Here is an 11,169-nt window from a genome sequence, read left to right as displayed (position 1 = left end):
CTAATAAAAGTATGGGAACTGGTAAAACAAGGTGGTGAAGGATGACAACACTGTTTATGGCTTAGAGGTCCTGGACAATCCTCTATCTGCAGCCATTCAGTAGCATGAATGAGTCAGGAGTCTAAGTGATAGCAAGGTTCACAGGCACCATAAAGTAAAAGGAAACTAATGGCTAAGAACAACCGGTTATTATTTATATTCAAGCCAAAGATACACTTTTTCCATGGATTCCTGCGGGAAGAGCACTATGTAATATGAACGCTATCAACAGACATTTTAAACTGAAACAGTGATGAGTTTGATAGAAATGCTTATTAAAAATGTCCCTCACCAGGTAAGTTTGACAACATCCTCAGAGGCTGACAGTGATTTGATTTTTTGTAAACAATTAAAAAATCACTTTGGCTAAGGTTGGAGGTGGAGATGGGGGTTTGACTGGAAAAGGGCACAAGGGAACATTATGGAGTAATGAAAATATTCTGTATCTTGATTATGGGTACTCAGGTATATATATTTATTAAAACTCATTGAATAGAACGCCAAAGGAGTGCATTTGCATCTCAATTAAAAACAAAAACAAAACCCTCAGGCCAAGTCTGGGTAATTACAGCCAGAAAGATAGGCATAGCAAACAAAAATTTTGGACAAGTATAGAGAATACCTACATACGGTGATTCTAATTCTTTTCAAGGGTGACATGATTAATTTATCCAAACAAAAATACTGTTAGTTTTTCTTTGCTTTTATTTACTATCGGGATGCAAAAATTCTAAACTGCTACCAAATAAATGATGAGCTAAAATTAATTTAATCCTTACAACCACCATAAGAAGTAGGTGCTATTATTTTCCCATTTTATGGGAGGGGTTACGGAACCCGGACAAAGGCCTTGCACTCAGTACCCTTTCCCCAGTATTTGGCCACACCCTGGCTCACCATAACCCACAAAAGCTGGGCACACAAAAGGCCCAGCGTCAGCAAAGCGCTACAGGTGAGTCATCGTCACTCAATCTTAGAGTCTGGTTCTCTGAGCCGCAACATTCCGAAATGCCAGGTGCTGCCCAGCGCTGTGGCCAGCCCAGGTGGCCGGTGCCGCCGGTTCGGTTGGCCCGGCTCGGGCGCAGAAGGCCACAGCGAGGCCGGAAAGGCGCGCAGCACTCCTTCCCCGTGCGTCGCACCGGGGCCCCCGAACGCGGCTGCGCGGCTCCGCCCTTTCCCCGTGCGCTCCGCTCGCCGTGGGGTCGCTCTGCGCCACCGCACCCCGGATGCGGCCAGCCCCCTCCGCGCTCCCTGAGCCCCTGGCTCTCGGCCCCGCCCTCGTCTCGCGCGCGCTCCGGTACCGGCTGTCAGGTACTCCTCTCCGCCGCCCTCCCACACCCCCCGCGAGCGCCCCGCTCCCGGCAGTGCCCGGGTCCCGCCTGCCCTCCTTCCCCCGACTCTTCCTCGGCCCTGCCATCCCCGCGCGCGCCTCCGCCTCCCCCGCGCGCGCCTCCGCCTCCCCCGGAGACCCGCCCGTCCAGCCCCGCGTTCCCCGCGCGCGCTCGCGTCTACCCGGCGGTGACTAGGCGCCCACTCCCGCCCAAGCGTGTTCCACCACCGCCACCGCCACCGCCACCCCCGCCACCACCACCCCACAGACACACAGACACAAAAGGAGAGGACCGCCCCGCCGGGAAGCAGCTGCCCAGACCTTAGTTTTGAAGTTTTGAATTGTTTGAATATATAGTTCGGGGCTAAGACTGTAAACGGTAGAAGAGTTTAAGGAATAATGGTTGTTCTGAAGGCGGGAGGCTGAGAGCAGTACATGTAAATGTTACAAGAGAATTTCCAAGGGAAGAGGTGGTCATCGTCCCCCACCCCTGCTTGCAACTCACAAAACACGCTTTCGAGTAGAGCCAGAAGGATTTGTAGAATAGAAGCTGAGGACATTGGGAGAGGGGATACAGGGGGTTAAAAGTTGATCCTTAAAAGCCGACTAAGCTTGGTCTCCAAAGGTCTCAGCGCAAGATGGGAGCCCCCACTCTTCTATTTATAGACAGGACAATCAAGGTCCAAAGTGGGTGGCTTGTCCACAATCATACACCTGATTCTTGGCAGAGACAGGTCTAGTGGCCCGGAACTCCAGTTCCTAGGCGTCGTTTGTAAATAATAAAATATATAAATAACGTTTTACAAATACCTTTGTGAGTCAAGAGACGCATCAAGGTCAGTAACTGGTATTTGGTATCAACCTGTCTTCATTATTTACTCCTCCCCAGGTGCTTGCCAGCCTGCACTCCCTGGCCCACAGCAGTGCAGCCCACCTGCAGCGGGGAGTTTAAAAGGGCCTGGCCCCTACAAGTGAAGTAGGTGGGTAGAGTTGGGGCAGAGGGTGGAGGGCTTTGAACATGAATGCTGTACCCAATAGGGCACGGTGTAGAATTGGAAATGCGCCTCTGGGGAAGCCAGCACTTCAGCAGGGGTTAGATTCGTGGAGGGAATATTAGCTGAGATCCCAAGACTCTAGAAGTCAAGTCATTTAGCAGGAAGACAAAATTAAAATATTGTTGTCGAAAGGAAGGTTGTGAGGAGAAAGTATTCTAGTTCAATAACAGAAAAATCTTTTCCCCTGGTTGAGTATGAATAAAAATGGTGCTTACTGTGTGCTACGCACTGTTGTAAGTGCTTTACAAAAATTAATTTATTTACTTCTCACAACAAACCAATGAGGTTGTTACTATTTTGTCACCATTTTGGAGATGTAAGGCTGAGGCACAAAGAGGTTGCCCAAGGTGAGTAGATCTGCGCTGAGGAGGAGTGGCCTGGAGTCAGAAGATTCACTTCTCAGGGCCTCCATCACTAGTTGTGTGAACTTACCCTCTCTGAGCCTCAGTTTTCCTATCTGTCAAATGCATATTGTCATCCCGGCTTACTGCCAAGACAGAGAATGTGCAGATGCTTTGCAAACTGTGCATTGTGATGCCAATGGAAAGTACTCCTATTTAATAAAGGAAGGGTGCACTTCCAAGGCCAAATCCCAACTAAAGAGAGAAAATGACAAGCTTGGTTCGTCTCGCAGAATTTAATGGGCTTGCCGCTCACAGAGAGGCAAAGGTGGGGTCATAATTAAAATCGTTGGCTGTGGAGTCAGATGGACCTAAGCTGTGGTCCCAGCCCTGCCACTTATTAGCTCTGTGACCTAAGACAAGGCACATCACGTTTCTGATACGGTGTTCTCTTGGTGATCCTCAATGTACTCACCTCCAAAGTGGGTCCAATACATTCCTTGTAGAGCAGTTGTGAGGATTAAATGAGATGCACTTAATTCAACACCTACAAGTAGTGAGCGCTCAGTAACAGGTAGATAAGGGCCGTTATTTTTTCTGATTCTTCTTTTTCCTCATCCTCTCTATATCTTAATATTCCCGCAGGGACAGCCCCACCATGTGTGAAGGACTGATGGAGAGGTATGTGGCTGCCATGGTGCTGAGTGCAGCTGGAGATGCCTTGGGGTACTTCAACGGGAAGTGGGAGTTTCTCCGGGATGGGGAAAAGATTCACCGGCAGCTGGCCCAGCGTGGTGGGTTGGACGCCATAGATGTGGAGGGGTGGAGAGTCAGCGATGACACGGTGATGCACTTGGCCACGGCAGAAGCTCTCGTGGAAGCCGGCAAAGTCTTGGATTTGGCTCACCTGTATTCCTTACTTGCTAAGCATTACCAAGACTGCATGGAAGACATGGATGGCCGGGCACCAGGTGAGTGCAGCCAGTGGAAGTCACAGGCAGGTGGAGAATAAAGCAGGCCGAAGGCACTCATTAAAAATATTGACTGAGATTTAAATATCAAGGAGACAGTTGTTTTTTATGGTTGTGATAGAAATAGAAACAACTTAAATGTTCTCTAATCTATTTAATTATGGTGATACATTCACAGCCATTTAAAATCATGCAGATAAATATTGACTGATAAGGAAAGATATTATATATTAAATTAAAAAATGAGGCTTACAAAAAACACACAGGGCACCCAAAGGCACATTGTTGCTCTGGACCCATTGCTCCTTTTCCAAGCCTGGTATTCCTCACTCTAGAACCTGCAGCCTCTTTCTGGCATTTAGGATCTCCAGTGGTCAGGTTCTCGTTGGGTTCTCTAAGGGCTTGGGCTCAGAGTCTGATGGTTTTGATGGGGCCACTAGCTAGCTGGTTAAGTGATTTTGAGCAAGGTTCTTAAGCTCTGAGCCTTAGCTTAGTCATTTAAGAAAAGACAATAATATGTTAAACCTACCTTTTTGAGTTATTTTGATGTCTCAGTATTAACTGATAAAGATTCCAAGACTCTTTATATGAATCTGATTCTTGTATCATCAATCTTCTCATGCTAGGGGTTATATAGAAAGTAAGGAACAGTGTTGGCTTGGCGTTTGGAGTTTGGGGGCATTCATCATATTTTGGGGCTTTCCCTTTCCATCAAAGAAACTTAGAGACCAAGCTTGGTTCTTTCCTCCTGCACGGGCCTTTGCTTTGGTTACATGGACCCTCTGCTCTACCTGACTCTTGCCAGGGGGTGCTTCAGTGCAGAATGCCTTGCTGCTGAAGCCGGATGAGGCCAATGGCTGGAGGATTCCCTTTAACATCCACGAGGGTGGCTGCGGGGCTGCCATGCGTGCCATGTGCATCGGCCTCCGGTTCCCTCACCGCAGCCAGCTGGACACACTGATCCAGGTTAGCATCGAGAGCGGCAGGATGACCCACCACCACCCTACAGGCTACCTGGGAGCCCTCGTTTCTGCTCTTTTTACAGCCTATGCTGTGAACGGCAAGCCTCCTAGGCAATGGGGAAAAGGACTGATGGAGGTGCTACCAGAAGCTAAAAAGTACATTATCCAGTCAGGCTACTTTTTGGAGAAGAATCTTCAACACTGGTAAGTTGGTAGGTGCACGCTCCTGCTGGAAAATGATTGAGTCTGGGGGGCATCTGGGTCACTCAGTCGGTTCAGCGTCTGCATTCAGCTCTGGTCGTGATCTTAGGGTTCTGGGATCGAGCCCCACATTGGGCTCCTTGCTCAGCAGGGAGCCTGCTTCTCCCTTTCCCTCGGCCCCCACCCCGCTCTTGTGCTCTCTTTCTCTCACGCACTCTATCTAAAATAAATAAATAAAATATTTAAAAAAAGAAAATGATTGAATCTGAGTGTGCACGTGCATGCACATGTATGCTTAGAATTCATAGATTAAAGCAACCATCCTGGTTTTCACCATCCATTTTTGTTACCTGCTGCATCCAGCACCGCCCCTCCCCCTGCCACCTGCTAAGCGTTTCAAGTTCAGTGCCAGCAGTGGTTGCCACCAAGTAGCCAGTGAAGACCTCAATGAGTAGTACACCTGCAGCTCTTCCCTGGTGTGTAGCGATCCTGTTCTGTATTCCAGCCTTCTGTCGGTTTTGTGGCTGTCCTGTCCTGCTGAGTTCATACTGCTATGAACTTTCCTGCTTTCCTGGAACGTGTTTCTTCAGTGTTGTCATGACACAAAATGTTTTGAAATCCTTGGTTACAGTGCCCAAGAGATAGGTTTTCTCACTAGCTAGTTAATAAGTAGTGAAGCCACAGTTTCCCTTGTTGGTGAGCTCATGTCACATTTCTTAGAATAAAAGGATCCAGAAGCTTTCTACTGAAATCATCTGTGGTCACTTATCTTGAAAAAACAATATAAGTATATATGGAGTTGATGTGTTAGCTTGATTATAGTAACCTTTTTACTATGTATCTGTGAATTATCATATTGTATGTCTTAAATATATACAAGTTTTATTAAGAAAATAAAGTGGGTGCCTGGGTGGCTCAGTTGGTTAAGTGTCTGCCTTCAGCTTAGGTCATGATCTCAGGGTCCTGGGATCAAGTCCCATGTCAGGCTCCCTGCTCTCCCTCTCCCTCTGCCTGCTGCTCCCCCCGCTTGTGCTCATGCTCTCTTTCTGTCAAATAAATAAATAAAATTTAAAAAATAAATAAATAAAGGGGCAGCTGGGGGGCTCAGTTGGTTAAGCTTCCAACTGTTAATCTCAGTTCCAGTCTTGATCTCAGGGTTGTGAATTCAGGACCCACACACTGGACTCCTGGGCGGGGAGCCTATTTAAAAAAGAAAGAAAAAAAAGAAGGAAGGAGAGAGAGAGAAAGAAAAGAAAAGAAAAAAAGAAAAAGAAAATAAAGTAAAATAAATAAGTTTCACCCTTGGAAGGTGACATTTGACACTATTTTCAATTCAGGAAGAATAGACCTTCATTTCTCACCTTGAACTTCATATGTATCTTCTTTATTTAGCAACAGGTATCAGTGCTTGTTTATATTAATCCTTGGCAAAAATTTATTGGACAAATGCCATGTAGAGCTCATTTTGAGTTTTTAGTACAATTTTGATATTAGTTCAAGAAGTTGGAAGTCATCTTAGAATTTTCCCTGTGCACACATCTATCTGGTACCTTTCCTTATGGCTCTCAAATTTATTTTTTCAGTTGACTGTAGAATTTTTCCTTCTTACAGGTCCTACTTCCAAGACCAATGGGAAAAATACCTAAAACTTAGAGGGATTTTGGATGGCAAATCAACCCCTATCTTCCCCAAGCCCTTTGATGTGAAGGAGAGGGATCAGTTCTATACCTCCGTGAGCTACTCTGGCTGGGGTGGCAGCAGTGGACATGACGCCCCCATGATTGCCTACGATGCCATCCTGGCTGCGGGAGACTCCTGGAAGGAGCTTGCCCACCGAGCCTTTTTCCATGGGGGAGACAGCGATTCTACAGCTGCTATTGCTGGTTGCTGGTGGGGAGTTATGTATGGTCTGAAAGGAGTGAGCCCCTCCAACTATGAGAAACTGGAATACAGAAACCGGCTGGAGAAGACAGCCAGGGCTTTGTATGCTCTGGGGTCAAAAGAAGATACTGTAATCACCCTTTAGGGAGGTGTGACGTCATTTCTTGTGGGTTTTTTCCCTCTTGTGTGGTCCCGTTTCTTTTCAGTTTTTCCCAAGAGTTTTAACCCTGTACTCTAGGAATTTTGAGATGACCTGTCCCTTGAGCACCTGAAGCTCCTCTTTCCAAATTCATCCTCATCCTCCCAAATCTGTCCCTCTTTCTATCCTGAAGAATCTTTATCTCAGTTGACAGGGTCAGCGTCTCCCCAGGCTAGAAGCCTCCAAGCTTCATATTTGAGTCTTCAAGTTCATCATCTAAACATTGACTAAGTTTTTTCTGTTTGTTTCAGGTTGAGTTCCCCAAAGTGGACTCTGAGACAAGGATTTAAGGACAAGTCGTTTATTGGGGAGGTGATTCCAGGAAGCAGTGGTAGGAGAATGGGGAAGTGAGACAGGGAGGGGAGGGAGGCGAGTACAAGGTGTGTTACTGAGTAAGTTACCACTGTGGGCAGTTGGGACTTAGTCCATCTGGGTTCTCTGTGTAAGCCACTGCTCAGAGTTGTCCTACACGAGGGGCAAGCAAACCTGAGGTGTTTATCCGCCCTCGTCCATCTGACAGTGGTTGAGGACCTCTCCTAGGGATGTCAGCTCCCTGGGACTTCTTGGCCTGTCCCTTGTGCAAACCAAACCCAGATGTCTTCAGCAAAGACTCAGAGTTGCTTGCAGTGGCTAGCTGGACAGTGCATGGGAACAGGGAGGGTGATACGTGGCGTCCCAACAGCATCTGCCAGGTGGTTCTACCTCGTCAATATCCTTCGCATCTACTACCTCTTTAACCTTTTTGCACCAACCATCTTTCAGCTGGATTTCTGCAGTCCAAGCTACTCAGGTCTAGGGAGGTGCTGCTCCTAGCTGCACTCTGTACATTACTGGCTGTATTGCCAGTTTTGTTGTTGTCTGCTTGCCTTTATTCTCCTCCAGACACAACCTAGCATTGTGCCTGGGAACACGGGAGGTAGTGAATCTGTATGTATGAAATGAAGGTTTTTAATTAACCTGCGTGGTGCCTTAACTCCAGTCTTGCCTTCCTCCTTGCCCTCCAGAATTCTCTTTACAAATAACAAATCAATCATGCTGAACTTCTACTCACGCACACCCCCTTTCTTCATATCTTGAAGCTCTTCCCTCTCCTTTTCACCTGGTAGATTCTTACTCATCCTTCAAGCCCCAGCTCAGGTAGAACCTTCTAGGTGAAACCTCCTCTGATTGTTCAGGCACTTGGCCACTGTCTCCAGCCCAGTCACCACACCGATCCTGTTGTGTGGGCATTGGGTGTCTTCTGAGGACAGTCTCAGTTTCCTTGTGAGGAATTGTCTTACTCTCTTTGTGGCCTCCCTGCCTGGCCCATGAGAGACCTTCAATAAATATTTACTTTGGACATTCATCAAGTTGTGTGGATGTGAATGCTTTCAACATGCACTTCCACATCTGTTTCAGACACCTGCTACTTTACGGTTGCCCAGAGTGACGTGTGATGCACTGGGAGAGATGGAGAGTCTGATGTTTTAACCACGCACATGTGCCAACTTGCATGAGACAGAGCTCTCAGCTCCATATTTGCAGCAGGACTCCGACAAAGACATGGGATTTATAAGTCTTTTACACATAAAGGGAGAAGGAAATTCCAAAGTTCATTTTCTGGCTCCAAAAACTCATATGTATTTAAATATTTCAGAAAACAAACATGTTTTAAATGTTATGAGTACGAAAATAGATTCTTCAGTAAGACAACCAGCTGGAGTTGCAGACTTTCAAGGGTGCTGAGCTACAAGTCACAGAACAATGTTATTAACTTCTTAAATTCCCATGTCTTAAAGGACTCCTTTGTAAAAGTATTCTGAGGACAGTTTTAGAATCAGAAAACACATAGTATATACATATTTACACAAGATTCCTGAGCAAAAATGTTGGAGACCCTCATGACTGCTTTCGATTTCCCACTTGGTAAGAACTGACTTTATAGCACAGAACAGTGGGTGCTTTTCTGCAAATGTAAGAAAAGAGGAAGCATTTCTCTTTGTCTTTCTGAGGTTTCTTTTCCCAGTAGTTTGGAGTCTGCACTTTCAAGGTGGAACAATAGAATTCTCTTAGCACTAACCAAACAGCAGACCTGGGATGCTTACATCTTACAGTATAGAAAACAGGAGTGAATTTTAACAAGTGGAATCTGAGACATGACCTGTTCTACGTCTGTATCTGGTTTGGTAAATCGTCCGAGTTTAGTGAGAAACAAACATGAAATGATTTTATTTTTCCTCCATTACTGCCTGCAGAGTACCCTGTTAAAGCTGCTTTTCCTGTCCCTTAGCAGATCACATAGTTTTTGGTCTTTTGGTGGGAGAAGGGGAGCATATTAAGAACCTAATCCAGTTGATCCCAGTCCAGTATTTTTTTTAATTTCAGCTTTATTGAGGCATAATTGACATATAAAATTGTAAGGTATTTAAAGTATATCGTGGTGTTTTGATGTACATATACATTGTGACAAGACTCCTCCCACCTAATGAATGAACACACCCATCACTGCACATACTTACCTTTGTGAGGGGGTGGTGAGAACATTTAAGTTCTGCTCTCTTAGCAAATTTCAGTTATCAGTACAGCGTTATCAACTGTTGTCACTATGTTTTACCTCAGATGCTTGGACCTTATTCATCTTCCAGCTGAAAGTCTGTACCCTTTTACCAACCTCCCTCTATTTCCCCTCCTCCCAGCCCCCACCTTCCTACTCTGTTTCTATGAGTCATTTCTATGGGCGTGACCTTTTTTTTTTTTTTTTTTTTGAAGATTCCACATATAAGGGATACCATGCAGTATTTGTCTTTTCTTCTGTCTGGCTGTTTGACGTAGCATAACACCTTAACGTCTATCCCTGTTGTCGCAAATGGCTGGATTTCCTTTTTTCTCGGGGCTGAACGATACCCATTGAATGTGTATATATATACCACATCTTCTTTATCCGTTCATCTGTTGACACTTAGGTTGTTTCCGTCTCTTGGCTGTTGTAGATAATGCTGCAGTGAACACGGAAGTGCAGACCCTTTGAGACCTCGTTTTCATTTCCTTTGGATTTTTTTTTTTAAGATTTCATTCATTTATTTAAGAGAGAGTGTGTGCACAAGTATGGGGAGGGGCAGAGGAACAACGAAACTCCCCACTGAGCAGGGAGACTGGTATGGGGCTTGATCCCAGGACCCTCATCATGACCTGAGTCAAAGGCAGATGCCTGACTGAGTCACCAGGTGCCCCTGATTTCCTTTGGATTTTTATCCAGAAGTGGGAATCCCAGTCCAGTTTTATCAATTCTAAAACTTTAATGTTGTATTCTCTTTCCTCCCCACCACCATCTGTCCTGTAACCAAAAGGACTTAGAGGAGAAATGGGGACATTCTTCCCCTCGCTTTTCTAGGCTCCTTGCTCCTCTCAAGGGTTGCCCTGAGATCTTTCTCATTGGTGGAGCACTGGTAGGAAAGCTCAAGACAATTGTCTTCTGAGGAGTCCACTCAGCCCAGGGGAAACTCATCCTTCCTGCTCACGACCAGCAGTGAGAGTGCAGGCTTCCCACCTGCTGCTGTCTTACTTTCTGCCCATCCCTCTCAAATAGGCCCTGACCCATCCAACTCAGAAATAGGTGTCGACGTGACCTTGATGTGGTCACCTTTAACCTCAGTGGGTAGCCCCTCACTCAAGGGTTTGTTGTGAAGAATCAGAAAGAGCACCACCTCTTCTTCGCTTTCAAGAAGCTAAGGGAGAACCCCCCACGGAACTGTGACTCTCTATTGTTCATTCAGATCGCTAGTTTTCAGCTGGGGGAGGTGGAGAGGGGAGGTCTGATAACAGAGCAGTTCTGCTACCTCCTCCTAAATCCTGCTGGGAATTGTCTTTCCAAGTCCTTGCAGTCCCTTAGAAAGCAGTGGAGGAGGAGGGGGAGAGGGGTGGGAGGGTGGGGACTAAGGGTTTGTTATTTTTCAAGTAGGACTTCAGCCACAACTGGGGACACCGGAGAAAGACTCGAGAGATCCTCTTATATTTGCTTTGAGATTCACTCTTTTCATCACAGGCACACTTCAAAAAAGACTTCAGATTTTCAGACTCTTTTTTTCTCAAACCTCAAAATCTCCTCTTTAGACTTTACTCTCAACTGGCAACCTTGCTTGCTATGTCTCTGAGAAAAAAGAAGCAAACAGAAGAGAACAATTGCACACTCACCACCTCTGCCCACCTGCCTA

At 46.1% G+C, this 11,169-nt stretch overlaps 1 protein-coding gene across 3 annotated transcripts; it reads left to right on the top strand.

The window, feature by feature from the left end:
• Window positions 1-920: 920 nt before the first annotated feature.
• ADPRH (ADP-ribosylarginine hydrolase) lies at window positions 921-8,324 on the top strand. Of its 3 annotated transcripts, none has more exons than XM_026494053.3 (5): window positions 921-991; window positions 2,259-2,349; window positions 3,411-3,736; window positions 4,542-4,902; window positions 6,511-8,324. In XM_026494053.3, exons 3-5 carry the CDS (start codon window positions 3,424-3,426, stop codon window positions 6,923-6,925), a joined length of 1,089 nt encoding a protein of 362 aa, XP_026349838.2. In that variant the 5' UTR covers window positions 921-991; window positions 2,259-2,349; window positions 3,411-3,423; the 3' UTR covers window positions 6,926-8,324. The 3 variants fall into 3 exon arrangements, with proteins under 3 accessions (XP_026349838.2, XP_026349821.2, XP_026349847.2); XM_026494036.4 differs by lacking the exon at window positions 921-991 and adding an exon at window positions 1,194-1,350; XM_026494062.3 differs by lacking the exon at window positions 921-991 and adding an exon at window positions 1,195-1,350 and having other exon boundaries at window positions 2,259-2,345.
• Window positions 8,325-11,169: the final 2,845 nt, after the last annotated feature.

This window comes from Ursus arctos, unplaced genomic scaffold (genome assembly GCF_023065955.2).
Source record: "Ursus arctos isolate Adak ecotype North America unplaced genomic scaffold, UrsArc2.0 scaffold_4, whole genome shotgun sequence".
Lineage (NCBI taxonomy): Eukaryota > Metazoa > Chordata > Mammalia > Carnivora > Ursidae > Ursus > Ursus arctos.
Note: the sequence above shows the minus strand (reverse complement) of the source record. Positions and strands in the feature narration are given on the sequence as shown.

Excerpts from the sequence above, each read along its gene's own strand:
- ADPRH (XM_026494053.3), top strand. The coding sequence starts at position 3,424 with ATGTGTGAAGGACTGATGGAGAGGTATGTGGCTGCCATGGTGCTGAGT. Across the intron at positions 3,737-4,541 it reads CATGGATGGCCGGGCACCAG|GGGGTGCTTCAGTGCAGAAT; the intron begins GTGAGTGCAGCC and ends GACTCTTGCCAG. Across the intron at positions 4,903-6,510 it reads GAGAAGAATCTTCAACACTG|GTCCTACTTCCAAGACCAAT; the intron begins GTAAGTTGGTAG and ends TCCTTCTTACAG.